Genomic DNA, 22,640 nt, shown 5'->3' with positions numbered 1-22,640 from the left:
TGGTAAGGAGGCTTGAACTCATGGCCTTATACTTTTGTACTCTTGTCTGGCTTTTTGGCTCAAGGTTGGCACTCTATCAAGTGAGCTATACCTCTACTTTTTGCTAGCTAATTAGAGATAGAGGCCCACAGACTTTCCTGCCCAGGCTGGCTTTGAACTTTGATCCTCCTCTGCCTCCTCAGTAGTTAGGATTACAGATATGAGCCACTGGCACCCAACTACAAAGGACTTTTTTGGCTCCTGACTCACTCATTTTCCCTCTGCTCTGATTTTGTCTTTGTCTCCTGTCCCTCTTAGCACAGATATCTAAATGGAACATCTCAGATACTCCAGTATCTCAATCTTTTAGAGCATTGCCTGAATACTTCTAGACTCAAGCATTCCAAATAAAAGTTATTGTATTATGTACTGAAGAACATTTTCAACCTGCTTGCCCTCTCCTGTCCCCTTACTGGAGAATAAATACAGTGCTACTTCCTTGCCCACACTTCCCCTATATTGGCATCTTTCTTCCTGTATTTTTTATTTGTCTGCTTCTCAGTAGATTTCTAGTTTGTCAACAAACTATTTTATTTATTGTTGTCTGCCTTGTGGTTAGAAATAGGTCTTAATGCACTATATCTATTTGGCAAGTTTTTTGAGTGTATTAATGAATTGACCAGTTATTAATAAAGTGAATAGTGAACAATAACTGCAACAGTGCCAGCTAACATTTTATTGAGAATTTACCCTGCACCACAGATTGTGCTAGTAACCTTACAGGCATTGTCTTCTTTCTCTTTCCCAATTACCCCAGGGGATGAAGTCTTCTATTTTGTCAGTTCTATGAATAATAACACTTTGGAATGGTAGGCTGTGTTTTAGATCACTGCTCTGAATGTGTTGGCAGGGGCTTTGCTAGCTTCTGAGGAGAGGAGGATAGAAGTTGGGGGAAGATGGATTGAGCTTCAGCCCTAGAAGAATCGTAGCCCAGGAGAAAAGACACTAAAAGCAACCATCATTTGAATATAAAAATGATCACATTCTTGATGGACATTTATACAGGGTACTCTTAACTATTCTGTACTTGAATTCTGGAAGATATATAATATATATCTTAATATAATATTATATCATAAACATAATTCACTAAGTAGACAATACCATTTTCTAGCAAAGTCTTACATTATGAAACAACTAAGCAATGTCAAGATGAGTTTTTTTAAAGACCTTTAGTAGTAACAATAAGGAAATTAAATACAGAGGTTTAGTATTATATATTATATATATTTTAGTATTGACATGTAGAGGTTCAGTATCATATTTAGTGCTCACATAATGGAATTATGTTTGCTAAAATTGAAGTGAATCCCATCTTTGTTAACAACAACAAAAGTCAATGATGAAATAAAATTCAATGTTCTATTCCAAACACTTGATTTTTGAAGTCTGTTGTTTTTGTTCATCTTTTAGGAGAATCATGAAAAAAGTCTCCATGGAGCCATCTGAGCGCCTGGCCAGCCTCCAGGCTCTGTGGGACAGCCAGACCGTGGCAGAGCAGGGCCCCTGTGGTGAGCATGCATTTTAAAACCAAAATATAAGCGGCTGGATGGATGTCCACCTGCCAGGAAGTTAAGTCTATTCCTGGTTTGCTACTGTGAAGGTACAGTTAGTTTTAAGGTGTAATTAGTACCACACAGTCTTTAGATTGGTGGACGAACATCCTGTATTTAAGCTGTATTGCATCCTGCTATGTGCTTACCGTAGAAAAAGGGGGAAGAATCTTTGCTGTTTTCCCAAAGGAAAGGATACTCAGCATTGTCAACATTGGTCAGATTTGACCCTTAAAGGTTTTTATTTAAAATAATTTTGGTGAAGACCTGTCAACATCACAGCATTTCTGTTTTGTACTTCAGGTGGATTTTCTCAGATGTATGCCTGTGTTTGTGACTGGCTTGGATTCTCATACAAGGAAGAAGTACAATGGGTGAGTGGACCCGTCCGTGTACATATGTGTACATACCTGGAGAATATTTTCATGTTTGCTTTCTCTCTCTCTCTGCCCCACTCCTTTCCACTCTCTCTCTTCCTCCCTACCCATTTTACATTTTTTTGTTAAAACCATCCTTTCTTAGATTGCATAAGAAATCTGCCTCTGTAATTGTCTGATTGTCTGCATTTGTCTTATTTTCCTGATCACATACATGGATTAGTGGCATTGCTGACTTCTATTTCACACAGGATGTGGATACGATTTATCTAACACAAGACACCAGGGAATTGAATTTGCAGGATTTCAGTCATCTTGATCACAGGTAAGCCACTTCTTATTTTCTTTGCTTTTTTTCTACTCTCAAGTCTGTTTTCAGAGCTGCAGGCCTGTGTGGGCACTGAGGGATATTCATGGTCTCCAGAGAGGCTTTGTAACAGAGGAATCAGGAGAATTTCCAAATCTCTAGGTTTGCCTTTCAAGTAATCATTTCAAATATGTTTAGCACCACAGATGGCTTGTGGAGGTGCATAAATATGCCCCAAATCAGAGTTTTTATTCAGGAAATGTCGAGATTTACCATGGAAGTAGTATAATTCTTAGGTTCCAATACCAGCTTGTAAAATCTACTTAACCTCTCTTTTGTTGTTGTTTTTGTTTGCTTTTTGGTGCCAGTACTGGGGCTTGAACTCAAGTTCAAGAGAGATGTCCACTTTTTGTTCTTAAGGCTAGCGCTCTACCACTTGAGCCACAATGCCACTTAATTTTTCTATGTAAACTAGTGATAGCTTACCTAATCACCATGTATAACATTATTTTTACAATAAAATTTTAGGTTGACAGTCTAACATGACTTTTAGTGCACAGTTGCTTTATGAATTGGAGATTGCTTGGGTATTTATGCATACACTGGTGAAAATCAATTTGCCAGTAAATCCATTGTGTTATTGAAAATAAAACCATGAAACCTGGTTCTAGTTACTTTAGAGAGTTTTGTTTGTTTGTTCTTAGGTTATATGATCTTGACTTGATAGCGTTAAGCCTTCCGACTTGTATTATTCGAGTCCCATAGAAACCTTGCCTTTGAATTTACCTTCTGTGAGCAAGACAATCAAATTTACTGGCTCTCAAACAAAGTCAAGTGTTGCTGCTACCCCTTCCAAAATGTCCATTCTACCTACCTCTATCTTATCACCTTTTTATATGTTGCTACTTGTTTTTTTTTTGGGGGGGGCACACACCAGACCCCCTGCTGTGATGCATTGCATCTCAATAACTCTTCTGGCTGGTTAGAATTAAGAGAAATCAAAGACTACAGCTGAATTCTTACATAAGCTATTTGGACAACTGAGATATCACAGAGAATTGGTACTGCTGGTAGTTCTTGCCACCACCAGAATTTTACCCTGAAAAATGTCATTTGAAATGAGTTTTTACACCTACCTGATTGGAAATGCCGAGTGGCGTGGGGTCCCGGGAGAACTCTAGCCAGCTGAATTGGATGAGGAAAGGAAGCACGGAGTGGCTCACCTCTTCTTCTTCCAGCCTGGGTCCATGGTGGATGGTGAAGCAAGTTGTTCTTTGTTGGGTTTTGGCTGATGAGCTTCAAATCAGATACTCAAGGTTGGATTTGCCCCTTTTCTGGGTGCAGGCAACTTTATCATGCTTAGAGTTATTCTCCTTCTTTTTTTTTAATGAGAGGGAATTTCTTGCTGTCACATTTAGACAAGATGTTTCCTGTGTAGCTCATAAAAACCTGAACTGAAAAAGAAAAAGGGAAATATTTTGCTTTGTAAATATTTTCCAATAAAACAAATTACCTATGAAATAAGATAAGAGCATTTGGGCCTCCTGTGTCAGGTCTTAGTAGTTTTGCTCCCAGGATACTTTACGTTCTTCAGAATGATTCTCTGTTGTTAAATAGGTCATATCTGGTATTAGTTAACATATTAGAAACTAAAACTCAAATTGGAAATACTTATTTGTGGTTTTAGAAACATCACAAAGGGGGGCTGGGAAGGTGGCTCAGCTCAGTGGTAGAGCTCTTGCCTTGCATGCATGAGGCCCTGGGTTCGATTCCTCAGAACCACATAAGCAAAAAAAAAAAAGAAAAAAAAATAAAACATCACTAAGGGGCTAGAGATGTAGCTTATTAGTAACATACTTGTCCAGCATGTAGAAGGACTTGAGTTCATGCCATAGCATCAGGCTTTATTTGTTATTGGTGATGTGGTTCCTTCCTCCACCTGCACCCCGACCACCCCCCCATTACTGGGGCTCTCCCTTAGCTTTTTCACTCAAGACTAGTGTACTACTACTTGTGTCACACCTCCAATTCTGGCTTTTTGCTGGTTAATTGGAGATAAAAGTTTCATGGATTTATTTGCCTGAGCTGGGTTCAAAACATGATCCTTAGATCTCAGTCTCCTAAATAACTAGTTTACAGATGGCTTTTTTCTTTTTCTTTTAAAATTAAGGAATAGGAAAACATTACATGCTAACACAGATGTTATATGTTGCAAAAAGAAGGTTTCTCAAACCCAAACATTTGCTTGAAAGATGTAATTTTATTGCTTGCAAAAATGTCCCTATCAAGTGATTTCTTCAGCATGACTTGTTTTGCTTTGGAGAGACTGTGTGCCAATCTCTGATCTGAACAACCATATTTTGTCTTTTATTTCACAACATGCCCTGTTGTTTCTGCTTATGGCTTTAACTAGCTTGTAAAACTTTCTATTGAATAGTCAGTAATCACTTTGATATCTGGAAAGCATTTTGTGTGTGTATGTCCTCAATTTGTTAAACAGACTTCATATACTAGATTTCATAAAATGAATAGTCTACACTGTGCCATCAACGCTGTTCCAGAAGGACACTGACATTTGTTTGGAAACAAAGTGAGCATGTGGCCATGAAGTATACCACCACAGTTTGGTGTCTGTCTTGGTTTGGGCTTAGCTATTTTCCCTGGCATTGCATTTATACCATCTATGCCAATGGCAATGTAGCAAAGAGGACAGATTTGTTCTGGTACTGTGTAAACTGTTTTGAACTTGGGAACCTCTTGAATGGATCTCAGGTTCCCCTAGGAGGGCATGGACTGTACTTGGACAACATCTGATCTACAGGAGTAAAGGCACTGCAGGTCAGCTTTAAGTGTCTTTTACATTTAGTTTGCTTGTTGTACCCATCATAATGATTCTATTTTGTTAAGAGGTAATGTATACCATCAGTGCTAAGTTTTCCTGCTAATTCATTGAGCTTCATTTGGTTATTGATCAGTAAATGGTAACTAAGGAAGCCACTAAAAATACTAAATATATAGCATACTATGTAAAAATCAAAAAGCTTTGTCAAAACTTTCCTGCATTTTCCTATAAGTGAATTCACTGATTTCATGGTTGAAGAAACTGTGTTTCTCTATAATCACTGAGCTAATGGGACAGACAAAAATAATCTACTTTTTTAAGGATAGTTTGATTTAAAGATGTTTTACGTTATAGTGGTCTGAAAACAATATTCAGTAGGAACCTTGTTTAAAGTTTGGTTTTTGATCTTCTCCTAGGTTAGCAGTATGTGGGGTGAGATGGTTTGTGGTTTGCTTGTTTTCCTCTGTGTTACTGGGGATTGAAACCAGTGTCCTGTATATACTAAGCACATGCTTTACCATTGAGCTACACCCCTGACCCCCTACACTGAGCAATGCATCATAACTCCTTGTCAACCAGGAGATAATGAGGGGAAACATCAAATAATCCTATAGTGTATTGTACTGCTAAAGTCTGATGTTTGGCAGATTAGGTAGGTAAAATTGACTTACAGTATTTTCAACTGGCAATGGACTTCTTAGGAAGTACCCCTTGAGGAACATCTGTATTAACTCCACCATAGCAACTTGAAAGCAACCCTAGACAATATTACAAATAAAGGTAGCAATAAAACTGTATTTACACAAATAAGTCCTATGAGCTATAATTTGCCGGTCTTTACTCTAATTCAGGGGCCTGCCTTCCATCCATCTATTCATCAGTCAGTAGTGAATATAGGGCCAGACAGCCTGGTTTTGTTGAATAAGCATCCAAATATGGTGACTTTGACCAGACTGCATCCATCCTGTTAGTTATTAGCAGCTACTTGCCAAAATGTCCCTTCACATATTATTTATAGGGCCCAAAGCTTTACTTAAGTATATTTGCACAATTTATTTTGGTTTATGTATCCATGGGCCAACAAGAGGCATAGATTTAAAAGAGGTTTTTATATATTTCTCATGAGATACCTTGAAGGTCTGTGAACTGACATGTTAAAAGATGTAATCACAGTATAATTTGGAGTGACAAGGAATGATGAGGGCAGAGGTAATGATGCTGAAGAAAACAGAACATACAGCTTTAAATGCATTGATCTCTCTTGTTCCTGGAAGATTTTTAAGAGGAGCTAATCTCATCAATCCTCCAAAGACTTGACACGCATCACTGAGTTTCCACTTGGCTCATGAGAGCTCTGCCAGCAGACTCAGGCTTTTGTGTTGTCATATTTCTAACTCATCAAGGTGACATTCTTAAATGGGATACAACCAGGAAAGATTTCTGAGGATAGATTATGTTTAGCAAGGTTGTCCTGTAGGTACTGGTGTAATTATTTCTGAATCTGAGCTCTGTAACTTTATTCCTGCTTCATTTAAAAAGGAAGAGATTGCTAATCCTAGCTATTCAGGAGGCTGAGAGCTGAGGACAACTGTTCAAAACAAGGCCAGACAAGAAAGTCTATCAGACTCTTATTAGTTAACCACCACAAAGTTGGAAGTGGACCTGTGGCTCACATGGCCTTCAACAAACAAGCTAAGGGACAGCTCCCAGGTGCTATGTTCAAACCCTAGTACTAGCACAGAAGGGGAGGGAAAAAGGAGAGGGAAGGAGAAGGAGGAGAAGGAGGAGGAAGAGGAGCCAAGGGAGAGAGAAGATGGTGTTTGGTCTGATATGACTAGCATTGGCTTCTGTTTCTATTTCTAAATTTCTCGAAATGTATGAATAGTATATAGGTCTTCCATAGATGAACTATGTAGGGCAAATAAGATGATACATTGGGGATTGGAACTTAAATTTTTTCTCATCCATTTTATTTGTGTATATTTTCTACCAAGTCTAACATTTTCTACCAAGTCTAACATAATCAGTCCAGTGGCACACATGTATGGTTTATAGCTAAGCATGCATGCTCTTAGGCACAAATGATCAAAATTATCTTTTGTCTGGGTGCCAGTAGCTCATGCTGTAACCCTAGCTACTCAGAGGCTGAGATCTGGGACATCAGTTCAAAGCCAGCCTGGGCGTAAAGTCTGTGAAACTATTATGTCCAATTAATGACCTAAAAAGCCAGAAGTGGAGCTGTGGCTAAAGTGGTAGAGCCAATAGCCTTGAGTGAAAGAGCTCCAGGACAGTGCCCATGTCCCGAGTTTAAGCCCCAGAACAGCACAAACTGTTCTTTAGATATTTCCAAGAGTGATCTTTTAAAGATTTCATGTAGTCATGTCCTTGTCACAGTTGATAAGTGGTCCAACTGGCAAGTTAATATATGCAGGACACGGATTCCTGGAAATTAACTAAATCATGACATTTTCAGCTTTTTTAAAGCTTTTCAATTCCCATTTCCAAAGTACATAAAATGGCAGGAACTCTCAATTATCCAGGGAAGGGTAATCAAGTAAAGATGCTAGGAATCTTCAACAGGAGTGAGTGTACCATTGTGTTTATGCGCAAAGAATAAAGACCAGCATGACTCTATTCTTACATGAAACACTTCCTTTGAGACTTTGTATGTAAGATATGTTGTGGGGGGGTCATATCTCCTATAGTATGCTGGTATATTAGAAATAATCATAATGCTATGTATTGATCTATTGTTCAACTTGTGCTTGTCCCACATTGTATATTGTGGAGTTTGCTAGACATCCTTCAAATCTGTCCATTATTAATTTTTTCTTAACGCTTTTCTGGTGTATTCCACACTGTCTAAAAGTTGCAGTGTTTTCAAAATTTCAGAGATTGCAGCTAGAGGAGTGGCAACAAGGAGGGAAATTTGGCCCCCAAATAGTAACTGGAAAGTGAAGTTCCTGTGAGTCCCCAGAAAGATGAGATTGGAACTGCCGATTCAGTAGATTATTTGTAATGTAGAAGAAGAAGAATTTATCTAGAGAGCTAGATTTTATATCTCCTACCAACTTTGTTTTTGCATTGTAATCCTCAAATATTTACTTTGTTTGCAAAGCTTTTTTAGAAAAAATTAAAAGATAGTAGTGTCACTGTGTTACCTTGGCTGGCTAGAACTCCAGGGCTCAAGCTATCCTCTAGTCCTTGTTACTAGAGCAGCTGAGACTAGGCATACCCACATCACTGACCAGCTTACTAGTGTATTGTTGATGTTTAGAGTAATGTGAGCACAATAATTACTTGAGAATGTATAGTTACTTCAGAATATGTATCAGTATTAACTGTAAAGTTGGAAACCAAAGAATTGGTTAAATATTATTAGAGGCTGGGTGCCAGTGGGTTAGGCCTGTTATCCTGCCTACTCATGAGGCTGAGATTTGAGGAATGTGGGTTGAAACTAGCCTGGGAAAGATAGACCATCAAACTCTAACCTCAGTTAACCCACAAAAAAGCAGTAAGTGAATCTGTGGCTCATGTGGTAGAATGCTAGCCATGAGCAAAAAAGCTCAGGATGGTATTAAGCACTGATCTAGCCACACAGACACAGAAACACACACACACACACACAAATTCATATATATTCACACACATGTATGATAAGAGAAGTTTCAGTTCTTTAGTTTGAAAAATCTACAGATGTCAGATATGTTGTCCTCAGCTCTTCAGGACAGTATAGTACAGCACAGTACAGCAGGTTGAAGACTTTTGATAATATGGAAATAGGTTAGTCATTAGTGAAATGGTAGCACAGACTTGAAGACAATGACCTTATGAGTCATGCTGGCTGGGTGATTGTACTTTGTGATCATGCTTAGATCATTAACTTCTCTGTACCTTGGGAATCTTCTGTCAAAGAGAGTTAATCATATCTCTGTCCTGGGATCTCAATGAAGACTATATGGATTAATAGATGTATAATATTTCATGTTAGTACTTAAAAAATGTTCAAGTAAGCACTTGTTATTTTCATGTCCTAAAAAGGCTTACCCTCTTTTTAAATGAATAGCTATATAAAAGATGATGAGTTTTCTTAACTAGAGCAAATAAAACCATAAAGTAACAAAATGTTTATCTCCAAAATTTTTTAGATTTCCATATATAAACTTAGCCACTCACATTTAAACAATTATGAGGTGAGTTCATTACTTTTTCTGTTATGCTTTTGTCAGTTTAATGATAATTTTCTCTTTCGGAGAGATATGAGAACATCTTGATTATTTTTTATTTTTTTTTTGTAGTCCTGGGGTTTGAACTCAGGACCTCTCACTTTCTAGGCAGGTAATCTGTCACTTGAGCTGCTTTGCTAGCAATTCTCTCTCTCTCTCTCTCTCTCTCTCTCTTTCTCTCTCTCTCTCTCTCTCTCTCTCTCTCTCTCTCTCTCTCTCTCTCTCTCTCTCTCTCTCTCTCTCGAGTGTTAAGGGAAGGAGTAGCTTATAAAAATTCCAACTTTTGTTACAACCCCCAACTAATAATTAGTTATGTCAAGTGGCTATGAAAGAAACTAATATTGGACCTTTTTTTTTTTCTCAAGGTTTGGAGTCTTCAAAAGATTTCTCTCTCTCTCTCTCTCTCTCTCTCTCTCTCTCTCTCTCTCTCTCTCTCTCTCTCTCTCTCTCTCTCTCTCTCTCTCTCTCTCTCTCTCTCTGGTGGCAATACTTACTGGGGTTTGAATTTAGGTTTTTGAGCTGGGTAGGTACTCTACCACTTGAGCCACATTTCTAGCAAGCAACTTCTGGAAGTATGCTGAAAAATGCTATGCTGCTAAGACTCATGGGAGGGTGAAACTTCTTAATGCTATCTTCCCTTTTAAGATCTACTGTCTCATCAGAATTAATAGTCTCTTCGGAGCCAGACACGATGTTACATGCCTATAATCCCAGCAGTCAGTAGGCAGAGCTGGAGAATTATGAATTTGAGTCCATCTTGGGATACCTGAGATTTTTTTTTAATCCCCAAATTAAAAAAAAACCAACAACCAAAACAAAAAAAAAAAAAAACAAAACCCAAACATAAAATGAGTCTCTCAGGAAGTCAAGACAAAACATAATTGTAGGCACAATAAATGTCAATAACTGTTGATTAAAAACAAAATCCTGTTACTACTTTTGTATCACGAGAAAAATCATTTCATGTGATAACACCTGCTGTTTGGAAATCATTTTACCTAAGTAAGCTAGTCACAGCAGTAAAACACAAGAAAAGCTCAGTCCTAACACACAGAATCCAACGGAGAAATCCAGCCAGTTCTTTGGAAGGGAGTAATAAGACAGTAATAAGACACAGTAATAAGACCCATGTGAAGGCCCAATTAATGCTCATTATGTCTATGTTCCTAGGATGGGAAACTCTTAAAACTGAATTTAGTTAGGGACTGTCAGATAACTTCTGTGTAATTAGGAACTTGGTGAGGTTTTGATCCTTTCTGGCTCCATGGTACTCTGTGCCTTTTGCAGTACTGAGTTTCCTTGATCTTTGGTCACTGGGTTTGTTGTAGCCATCGTGGTGGCTCAAGCTGAGTCCTTCACCTCAGTCATTGACGTTTATGTAAGTGTTTGCTAGTTTCTTTCTGAGCACCTGGTCAGCTCAGGCATAAAGCTTCTCATTCTCTGCATGTTCCAGCCACGTTGAGAGGGGTTTAGCATAACTAAGACATTGAGATTTTCCATGGTCATGGGCAAAGCTATCATGTATTCACTTTTGTTTTTCTTTTGGATCCTAATGTATGAACATTGCACAATCTATCCATTCTACAGTTGATCAGACATGTTGATTTGCTTATTGTTTATCATGAACAATGCTGCTTAAAGTCATTCTTGTGCTTGTCTCCTTAGAGAAAAATGTACAGATTGTACCAGGATCCAAATGATTGTAAATTCAACCATTATGTCAAGAAATAGCCAAGTGCATTGCCTCCTTTCCCCACCTCCCTCGCTGTCACAATAATTGTTTATATGTTCCTTTATATTGATTTTAAAAAATCCTGATACTACTTCCCTATCACGAGAAAAATCATTGCCTATATGTTCCTTTATAGTTTTATCATGAGCATATGAATATCTTTATTGGTATAGATTACCTGCATAAGTCACTTTGTGAAGAATTTTCTAGTTTGCCTTATCTCTTGTTTTGTGAAGACTTATCTTCCTCTGATACATTCTATCAGCATTACAGAAATTAGCTTTCTGAAATATTTTTCTGCTAAAAAGCTTTTTATGGCTACATGTCCTGGAGTCCATCCTTGCTATAGCTGAGAAGCCTGATTTATAGATAGCTTGTGTTCTGGTATGGGTGATAAACCCTTCAAACTTAATGGCCCACACAAAAATAGTTGTAAGTTAAAGGGGAAGTCTCTCTCCCCTACACACACCACTTTCCAGAGTGCTGTGAATTAAATTCAGGGCTCCCCATTTCCAGACAAGTGCTCTACCATTTGAGCCATGCCTCCAGCCCCTTTTTGATATAGTTGGTTCTTATACATCAAACAATGATTTTCTTACAACTCTGCTTCCTGAGTAATTGGGACTATAGGAATGGGCCACCATGCAAGTATTGTGAAGCCTTTTCTATTCACATGTCTAATGATTGCTACTGCTCTGTTGGGAAATTTAGATGTGGTCCTTCCATGTGGCCGGGACTTCCTGGCAGCATAGCGGCTGGGTTCCATGGGTGAACTTCGCAAGAGACCAAGCTAGCCAGAAGCTGCGCATGGCCTTTTTGAACCTTGCTTGGAACACTGTGTGTTATTACTGAAGGATATCTGTGTTGTTCCCTAATAAATTTGTGAGACCTCAACTCAACTAATAACAAACTGAGTATGGTGTTGTGCAGCTGTCATTCTGCTCTGTGGAAGGTGTACATAAGAGAATCATGGCCCAGGTCAGCTCCAACATAAGAACAAAATCTTGTCTTAAAATACAGCAGAAAGTGCTGAGGGCATGGCTCCAGGAATAGAATTCTGTTTTTGTTTTTGTTTTTCTCCTGACTTCCACCCTAAAAAAAAATAGACTTTGAAACTAGCCTGTACAATTTAGTGAGTTCTATACCAGTAAGTACTGCAAAAGTAGCTGTATAAAGAAGTTTCAGTTTAACATAACAGTTTGTGAGTGTAAATACTTGGTTTTAACTACCCTCTCTCGGTGACTCTATTAGACAGAATTACACTTGTTCTGTGATCACTGCTGAAAACTATAAAAATTACCAAATAGTCCTAGGATGCCTGTTAAGCAATGAGAATCCAGCTGATGTCACTGGCTCAGTTCTCAGGTTAGACACCATCTTTGATCACAGCATAAACTCTCTCTCAAAGAATGAGAGATACTTGATGGTTACAGAATTGATGAAAGAGATTTATTTCTACAGTTAGAATTAAGTTGTCTGGTTTCACAAGACTTGCATAGTGGTTCAATTGTATTCCCAATTACTCAGGAAGTAGAGGTAAGAAAATCATCGTCTGGTTAGTATAGAATTATGTGTATGATTTCTTTTAGAACAAGGAATCAGAACCCATACAGACTTTTTATTTCAAATTTGGGGAATTTAGCTTACACCATATTGAAGACCAGAGAACTTAATTGATGTCTAGTGACCAAAATAGTTTGAGCTGGATGTTATGCTTTTGAATAATGGGGACTTAGCATGTTACTCTAGCTGGATTTCATGGGTCAAAAACACAATTCCAGTGTAGCTATTCTGGATGAGTGATGAGTATATATTTTTGTTATTTCTACTTCTAGAGACCTAATACCTATCATCGCTGCTCTGGAATACAATCAGTGGTTCACAAAGCTGTCCTCTAAGGATCTAAAATTGGTAAGTAACTGAAGTACCAGTGACTGTTGCTTGCTGAATTTCAAAAACCTGAAAATTATAAAATTAAAAAAAAGGTTTTTGCTTTTCTCCCATATTGGTGAGCTAGCTTCATACATTTTTGAGAACATATCTTCCTGTAAGTGATTAGCATAACATTTTGCAAAGTTTGTAATGTGAGATTCTTCAGAGAACGATTTCCTTCTGTTCAGCTGCTTCAGGCAATCTTAGTATACAGAAGATATTTAGTGTAGCCTTCAGTACACACTCATTCAGTTAGCAAAACTATTAAGGTTACATTTGCACAGCTCCAAATAACAGCTTTTATGTTTCTATCTTAGATTTTTATCTCCATAATGCTTCCTTTTCTAAGAATTTTGGGAAATCTTAACAAGGTACAGTTGGTCCTCTTGAGTTAAGATAGTTGATGTTAATTCTGTAGATGCACTTTTGGGGCAGATTTATATGCAAGTGAAATGCAGTTGAAGTGAAATGTTTTCTTAAGAGATGGAGGAGCCAATTATTTGCTCTTTCTTTACTAGTAGAAATAAGATGCTCTGTTGGGGATTTTTCAAGTTCAAAGGAGCCATACAGACAGATGATTATCTGCAGTTAGCTTTTGGATATTTCATTCAAGACCAGAAATAGCTTAAATATTATTTGATTGGAGACTTTCACTTCAAAAACTCCAGGTCTCAGAGACCATAGACTCGGATATGTGGGGAGAGAGGTGGATCTGCAAAAAAATAGAGGGTTGAGATTGGCTAGTTAATAGGCTACTTTGTTCTCTGAATTTGCCTGGAGTAGAGGTAGCTTAAGGCATTGAAGACATGTTGGTGGGCTGAACTCATTTGGAGCCAATGTAATGTAAGAAAAGAGCATAGACTTGGAATCAGAAGCCATATTTCAGATTTTAACTCTTTGTTCTTAGGCTGTATGACCTTAAATACATTACTTTATCTTCCAGGTCTCCATCTTCCTGTGTACCTAGTTGGAGCACAAGTCTTATCTATCTCTATCTTGTGCTTGTCTCAGAGTATCTTTTTGATTAAAGTGGCTTCTCACTGAAAATTGTTTTCATAAATAGAGAATAAATGCATTGACTGAATGGATGAATGAACATAGAAGTATAATTAACTTGCAGGTTGTTGAGATGAGTAACTGATACTTGTGTATAGAAATTCTACCATAGTCTCTAACATATTGCAGGCATACCATATCTGTTAATTATTATTATCATCATCACAATCAGACTAGCAAAGAGGTTGAGAAACAGATGTGGGTAAGGCAGTGATGGGAATGAAGTCAGCTGGACATGATAGTGCTTGGCAGCAGGCATGGGAATCAGGGGCCTTCAGGCAACAAGCAGGTAGCCACCATAGCCCACCTGGGAATGGAAGCCTCTTGTTTCCTGCATGCTGGGATGGGACCACTGCCAGAGTTTGGAATCAGAGAGATTGCAAGTTGAGAGAGGGAACCTTTTGGAGGAATGAGAAGTAGATTAGCTTAGGGATTGTGGGATCAGGGAGAACAATGGATTACTACCCAGTTAGATTTCCTGGCTCATTTAAACATTCACATAAGTGTGTGATTTTGAAAATGGAGCCTCCAGAGGGTTCTGAGGAGGTTGTAGATACCCTACTTGTGGTAATTGTTCCAAGTCACTAGTTCAGAAAGGTGTCCAATGAATGAGTGTTGGATTACTGCCATTCTTTCTCCTAGTCATCATCTCCTTTCAGTTGCATTAGTATTTAGGACAGAAAATACACACAGAATCATTTCAGTCCTGGGAAATCAAAGCTTACATGTGCTAGCATGTTTTCTTGGTTGTCTTAGGATGGAAGGAAAAACTATGACAGAAATAGAGGACTTGTCCTTACTGCTTATCTGTTGAGGTGTAAATGTGAAAATACATAATGCAGTTATTGTTGAAATTTTGATACTTTAAAATGGAAGTTTTAAAATATGCTACAAATCTTAGAACAAATAGTGAATTATGTTTTACCCCAAGTTAAAAAGAAATACTTTATTTTCTGACAGTGTGTAGCAGATAATCCCAGAAAATTTTCTGGGATTTATTTGGGTTTATTTGAAGGATAGAACAATATACAGAAACATCTTGCTTAGGTATTGTTTTAAAACTTGAAGTGCATGATAGAACTGAATAGTTTCATTTCAAGTTAATGTGAACTAAAATTTTAAAGTATTTGTTCCTAGCCTAAATAACATACTAGGTTAGGGGCCAATGTTGACTCACTAAAATAGCAATAGAATTCAGATCTTGGTTCAATTTTCTGAGTATTGTAACTCAAGCAAGGTAGTGTGTAACACTGTTTCTCTAAAAAAGTCTTCATACAGTAATGGTTATGTGAAGCAATATATGTGGTTCTTTTTTAATTCAAAGTTCAATTTTTTTTTCTTTTTGTCTGTTGTGGGGCTTCAACTCTGGGCCTGGGTACTGTCCCTCAGCTCTTCAGCTCAAGGTGAGCGCTATACCACTTGAGCCCCAGTACCACTTTCAGTTTTCTGGTGTTTAATTTGAGATGAGTCTCACAGACTTTCCTGCCTGAGCTGGCTTTGAACTGAGATCCTTAGTTCTCAGCCTCCTGAGGTAGCTAGGATTATAGGCGTGAGCCACCAGTGTCCAGCTTGTTTTGTTTTTTGAAGTACTAGTTTATTTCTTACTTCATGGTGATTTCAAATTTGTCATATATTTTTTAATGTTTTTTATTGTAAAAATAGTGTTACTAATGCTCGATATTTTTATTTTTAATTAAATGTAACCTCTTAGAGAGCCATTGCATTCACTTTTAATATGTATATATATATTTACATATATATATTTCCTTCTCTAAACCAATGGCTGAGCATGCCATAGCCACTTAGAAGTAACTATAGTAATTTTTTCACATTTTCATTCTTACCTCCTTAAATTTTTCATCTCTGTATATAGATTCTTCAGTATAGAACAGAATGCTCTTCATGTAGATGATATAATAGCAGTATAAAAGAATCTTGAATCATTTACTATAACTCTGCCCCAGTGACATCTTAAGGGAAAGTTAGATAATGTTTTTATATATTCTCTTGCCCTCTCTCTCTCCCTTCTAGTGATATTATTGTTTGAACTCAGAGCCTCATTTTTGCTAAATAGGGGCTCTATTATTGACTCATGCCTCCAGATCCTTTTCTCATTAATTATTTTGAGAGTCTTGCTTTTTCTTTTGCCTCGATTTGCATCTGGACCAAGATCTACCTATTTTATGATTCCCATTGTAGCTGGGCTGACAGGTGCTTCTTCCACTGAGAGTCTTGCAAATTCCTCCCCCCCCCCCCCCCCCCCCGTGGGCTGGGCGGGCCTCAAACTGTGATCCTGTCAATCTCTGCCTTCCAAATAGCTAGGATTACTGATGTGAGCCACCAGCAACTGACTTCATACACTTTAACTAATTTTTATGATTGTGTTTATATTTGATGTGTACATTTAATCTTCAAAATTCTGTAGCTGTAAATTAACTTTCTGGATGCTTTGGAGGATAGCAGTGATCTCATGGTTGTTTTTGAAAACAAGAATAATCCTTGTAAAGACTTGATCTAGTCCCTTTTTGCCATGATACCCTGCAGTAGATAAATTTCCTTGGATGTACATTGTGAGACAAAACATTATACTGATAAGAGGTCACCATTTTGGAAATCACCACTGTCAGCATAGTATAAATTGTAGGCATCAAATCAATTTGAATTATTTTTTCCTTTTGCTCATCAGTCCACTGGGATTCATTAGAAGCTTAGAAAGAGTGCAACAAAAGCATTGTAGGAATGGAATTTGATAGATAAAAGAATTATGAGATCTGTGATGCTGTAGGACTTAGTGTGTTTCCTGGCGAGGGTTTTTCTTACAAGATACCTGACTAGAAAAGTTTGTACATTTCATGTTAGGCTCTCTTCTAGTTATGATTAATCCAGATAGCTATTTGTGATCTGATTAAATCAAAAAACTATAGTGCCCTTACAAGATATTTTAGACAAAGACTGTGGTTTGTTGTAGCCATGCCACAAACAGCATGCTGTCTCTTTTATGTATATTATAAAAGGTTTAAATAAACCTTTGTTTATAATGAGACCATATAAAATCACTTTTCAATATTTAAACAATATAAGTCGAAGAGTTATCTTAAATTACCTTTGGAATAAGACAGGAAATAAGACAGGATATAAATAAATGTAAAACTATCAATGCAAAGTTACAGAAAAAACCTATCGCCTTGGTATTATTTCATTTTCACAATTCCTTTAAGATTTTCTTACATTTATTACTCATTTTACTTTTTGTAATCTTGGTCCTTTATGCATTCTCAGTTAACATTATATCCTAGCCATTTAATATTTTTCCATGGTTATAATAATTACAGACTACTAAATATTTTGTTAAAAAATTCCATTCATATAATACATTTATTTAGCTCTTCCCTATTATTTGAATGATGTCCCTTTCCCCTATTTTAGAAAATATTAGTAGGGTGGCTGGGAAGGTGGCTCAGTGGTAGAGTGCTTGCCTTGCATGAATGAGTCCCTGGGTTCGATTCCTCAGCAACACATAAGCAGAAAAAGCCAGAAGGGGTGCTGTGGTTCAGGTGGTAGAGTGCTAGCCCTGAGCTGAAGAACTGAGGGACAGTGCCCAGGCCCAGAGTTCAGGCCTCATGACCGGCCAAAAAAAAAACACACAAAAAAACTAGTTGGAACATCATGTTTATCCAGCCTCCCTACTAAAGTATATAATGTTGTTATACCTTACTGTCTTTAAAAAGAGAATAACAATATTTACTGACTTATAATGAAATTATATATAAAGAGCTCAGCACAGTGCTTGGCACAGGGCAAAAAGTCAGTGAAGACATCTTTAGCACCATTAGCTCCATTTAGTCTTCAGTTCAACAATTTGCATAGCACTTCCTTGAGAATTGGGGTAGATGGACTTGAGAATATTCTGAACACTAGTAAAATGGCCTTTTAAGATTACCTTCTCATATTTGTGTGTTTTTTTTCTCCTCTGGGCTACTTATAGCAAAAGGTCACCGATTGAGTGATTTGTGGTTCTGGAGGCCAAGAAGTCCATTATTGGGCTTTGGGAGATGCAAAGCTTAGGACTACTTTGTGGTTTGTAGATGGTGCCTTTCTAACCATTTCTTTACATGATGGAAGGGGTAAGGTAGCTCTCTGAGCCTCTTTTATCAAGGCAGTCATTCCACAAGTGAGGGCTACACACTTAAATTTTATCAGCTCCCAATGGTCATCTCATCCTCCTGAGTAGCTAGGAATATGGGCATGAGCCACTTGTGCCTGGCCATTGGTTAGGTCTTAATATATGAATGGGGAGACAGTAGCCAGTAATGTTCTTCTTTTTACTACCTGTGTGAGAGTGCACTTAACGACTTGCCCAAGGCCATGCTCATTTTTGAGACCGTTGTCCTTGATACCTTTGTGTTCCCAGGATCTTCAATGTAATGGTACATAGCAGGAGGTGCTGAATAAATGACTATATGAATGAATGCTTTATTTAAGTATTGCATTACATATAACTATAATAGTGAAATAAGGTTTTATTTCTGTAGACTTAAGGAATAGTCAAAGAATGTTTTCTGTTACAGTCTACTGATGTTTGTGAGCAGATCTTGAGAGTGGTGAGTAGGTCCAATCGACTAGAAGAATTGGTATTGGAAAATGCTGGACTTAGAACGTGAGTATTTTCTTGAATATGTGAATAGGTTACTCTAAAACTTTATGTCATTTGCTCTCTTAATTAATGTTTAGTTTGTTAAAGTTGAAGTACTCATATTTAGGAGTTCTTTATATTTTAAAATATAAATACAACATATAGACAACACACTGATTTTTGTTATTATGAAGTTCAAGGATTTGATATTTTCTGTAACAGTATCACTTGGTATTTTTGTAGTTACATTTTGTAGTTACATTGTGTAGTGATTAAGAGCATTGGACTTGCTGGGTGCCGGTGGCTTACTCCTGTAACCCTAACTACTCAGGAGGCTGAGATCTGAGGATCACCAACCTGGGCAGGAATGTCCAAACAACCACCAGAAAACTGGAAGTGGCACTGTGGTTCAAGTGGTAGAGCACCAGCCTTGAGCAGAACTCAGGGATAGTGCCCAGGCCCAGAGTTCAAGCCCCACAACTGACAAAAAAAAAAAAAAAGAAAATTGACCTTTGGTTGTCTAGCCTTTATCTATCAGTGTCTTTGCCTTTAAAATTTGAATAAGCAGAATACCTACTTTACAGAATTAAATTTTTCCTAATTGATAGTTGTTAAGTACTTTTCAAAGTACTTTTCACATTATAAATGTTATGCGTGTCTTTTACTGTACCATTAATGGAAGTCCCAGAAATAGCATTTCATATGATTTTTTTTTAATCAGTCATTTTTCTCCGCTTTCAAGTAATACTTATACAGTCTTCATCTAGTGATTTAGTAGACTTTATTTCTGCTAAGGGTAGATATTTTGTAATTTTGTAGTTTGTGAGTTGTTATATAACTAAAATAGTGATTGTCCTTTTTTTCTTTTGTAAAATGCAGTGCTTAGCCATTGTAGCCTTTAACTCAGTAATGAGAATAATCAGTCTTACATTCATGAGAATTACATGAATTGAGAGCTGAGGCACCGTGAATAGCCTACTGGAATTTTCATGAAATTTTTGTTTCATTCAGGAATGTTCAAGAAAAAAGTTATGCACGAATCAAGTTGTAATATGAATAGCATAAAATGTGTGTTTATAGGTGCAGTTACACGTACTTTGTATTTGCTTTTGATTGAGGCTTTGGCAAATCAGAATGTACTTTAGGCTGGCTGTCACTCTACAGATTCTCTCATAGGTGTTCATAGATATTTACACATACACAATGCATAGGATCATATAATAAAGGAGGATTCTCTTTAAGATTTCTTTTTATCTTAATCTTTTGAGTATTTGAATAGCATTATATTGTATGTACTTATTCCTATAATTTTATATATTTACAGAGATTTTGCACAAAAACTGGCCGGTGCTCTAGCACATAATCCCAACTCAGGACTTCACACGATTAACCTTGCTGGCAACCCACTGGAGGATAGAGGTATGATGGTGGTCACCGGACCGTTAATGTCAGAGTGGGAAGATTAGAGTTTTGTGGGTTTTTTCCCCTCCCCCTAGTCCTAGGGCTTGAACTCAGGAACTAGACACTGTCTCTGAGCTTCTTCTGCTCAAGGCTAGCACTCTACCATGAGCCACAGCACCACTTTTGGCTTTTTCTATTTATGTGGTACCGAGGAATCAAACCCAGGGCTTCATGCATGCTTGGCAACTATTCTACCACTAAGCCACATTCCCAGACCCAGAGGATTAGAGTTTTAATTTCATCATGACTGAAAAGTATATTGAGCTCAGTTGTCACTCAGTTATAACTAGTATTGGTATGTTTGTGGGCTTCTAGCTCTTTCTATCTTTTCTCGAAGATATATAAACTCAGATTTTCCTACCTGATTAACTTAGTTTTGAAGTTAGACAAGGAGAAAGAAGATATGAATTTTTAAATATTTTATTAGCACTCCACTGCTGCATAACAAATTGCTCCATACTTATTAGCAGCTTTAAATGTCACATTTATTATCTCAGGTCCCAGGTTAGCTGGGATCTGTGCTCAGCATGCCTCAAGGTTAAAACCATATTGTCAGTGGAGCTCTGCTGCTGTCTGTGACCTAGAGTGTTTCTCACATTTATAAATTGTTGGCATTATTAATTTCCTGGGGCCTGTAAGACTGAGGCCCATCTAGTTTTCTTGCTAGTTGTATAAGACCACCCCAATGCTGGTCAGTAGACATAAAAAGGAAAATATGAGACTGGAATTTCAGTAGTGGCTCATTGATAGATGGGGTTTAAGAAGGAATTGCTGTATCTCTAGAGGAAATACTTTATTTTTTTTTTAATTTGTATTTTTTGTGAACATACTGTACAGAGGGGTTACAATTACATGGGCAAGATAATGAGTACATTTCTTATCAAGCATTGCAGCCTCCTCCTTTGTTTACTCTTCACATCCAGGAAATACTTTATTTTCTGTGGCAATTTTTTTTCTAGCTTTGTTAAATAAGGGTCTTTCATCTTTCATTGTTATCTATTTGATGAAGATTAATCATTCAACTGAGCTGAGAATATAAACATAAACAGTTTTGCCTTTTTGTTCGGTGTATGAACTCCACTGTGTATATAACCAGGGAGGGGAAAACACCCTTAAGAGCAACTTGTGAATCTGAAGGAGAGTTAAGAAACTAGATCTCATAAAAGCACCTTCATAGAGTAAGCTGAAGTTGGATATAATGGGTGCAGACTCCTGGAATAGGAGTTTTTCTAGGGTATACTAATTTCTTCAGGAAAAATAGCTGTCTATCTATGAATCAAATGCAACAGAAAGATGTATGTGACATACTGGAAATCCTATACATCACCTCTTATAGTCAGGAGAGTTGTCCTGGTTTTGTTCAAAGATGTGAGAGAATCAGTCACATTTATCTACTGACAGGCAGGACAGAATTCGTAAAAGGAGGTAGTAATTGGATGCTGGTGCAGACCAGGAAGGAAACACTCCATAGTCATTAGAGAAGTGATTAAGCCCACAATGAAGCAGCATTTCTCACTCAGGGATCAACGTTTGGTGTTACAGAAGGTGTGGGGAAAAAAGCTTAACAGGTTGCTACTTGGAGTATCAGAAAGGTGTGATCATTTTGGAAACTGATTCGCTGTTGTCGCTGTTGTTGTTGTTTTTGTTTGTCTTTTAAATTGAAACGTTGTAGGGGCTGAGAAGGTGGCTTAGTGGTAGAGTGCTTGCCTTGAATGCATGAGGCCCTGGGTTTGATTCCTCAGCACCACATAAGCAGAAAAAGCCACAAGTGGTGCTATGGCTTAAGTGGTAGAGCACTAGCCTTGAGCTTAAGAGCTGAGGGACAGTGCCAGGCCCCAGAGTTCAGGGCCCACGACCAACCAAAACAACAACAACAACAACAACAAAACCAAAACAAAAAAATTGAAACATTGCAGGTACCAGTGGCTCATGTCTGTAATCCTTGCTACTCAGGAGGCTGAGGTCTGAGGATCCCGTTTTGAAGCCATGTCTGGCAGGAAAGACTATGAGACTCTTATCTCCAATTAAACACCATAAAAAGCCAGAAGTGGAGCTATGACTCAAGCCTTGAGCCTAAAATCTCAGGCACAGTGGCCCTGGACCCAGGACTGGTACAGAAAAAAATTTGCCAAAAGATCTAGCTGTTAGACTTTTTGGGTATCACTGAAGAGAAAGGAGACTCAGTCAATACAAAACCTTCCAACCAAAGTTTGCAGAAATAGTATACATTAAAGCCAAAAAGTAGAAACAGTTCAAATGTCCCCACTGGGTGAATAAAACCTGGTAGTTCTAACCCTGCAAAACCAGTCATCAATGAAAAAGGCATGAAATTCTAATGCTGGCTGCCACATGACTGAACTTCAAAGACTTCTTTCACTCAAAGTGAAAGAAGATGTCTGTGAGACCGAGAGGAAGGGTGCGTCTGAGCAGCCTCCCTTCTCCTGTCCCATGTCTCACAGGCTCTTGGATGCAGCAGGTGCAG

At 37.8% G+C, this 22,640-nt stretch overlaps 1 protein-coding gene across 5 annotated transcripts in view; it reads left to right on the top strand.

The window, feature by feature from the left end:
* Nucleotides 1-22,640, top strand: part of Carmil1 (capping protein regulator and myosin 1 linker 1) — a 288,276-nt gene that overhangs the window by 142,018 nt on the left and 123,618 nt on the right. For all 5 annotated transcript variants that reach the window (XM_070024433.1, XM_070024432.1, XM_070024431.1 and 2 more), the window contains exons 6-11: nt 1,453-1,550; nt 1,896-1,966; nt 2,221-2,294; nt 12,912-12,987; nt 18,633-18,721; nt 20,022-20,116. In XM_070024433.1, the coding sequence (XP_069880534.1) occupies nt 1,453-1,550; nt 1,896-1,966; nt 2,221-2,294; nt 12,912-12,987; nt 18,633-18,721; nt 20,022-20,116 (503 nt within the window). The remainder of the gene's footprint in view (nt 1-1,452; nt 1,551-1,895; nt 1,967-2,220; nt 2,295-12,911; nt 12,988-18,632; nt 18,722-20,021; nt 20,117-22,640) is intronic.

The sequence above is a fragment of the Dipodomys merriami genome, unplaced genomic scaffold, assembly GCF_024711535.1.
Source record: "Dipodomys merriami isolate MVZ:Mamm:240054 unplaced genomic scaffold, mDipMer1.0.p SCAF_16, whole genome shotgun sequence".
Classification (NCBI taxonomy): domain Eukaryota; kingdom Metazoa; phylum Chordata; class Mammalia; order Rodentia; family Heteromyidae; genus Dipodomys; species Dipodomys merriami.
This window is presented reverse-complemented; position numbering and strand designations above follow the sequence as displayed.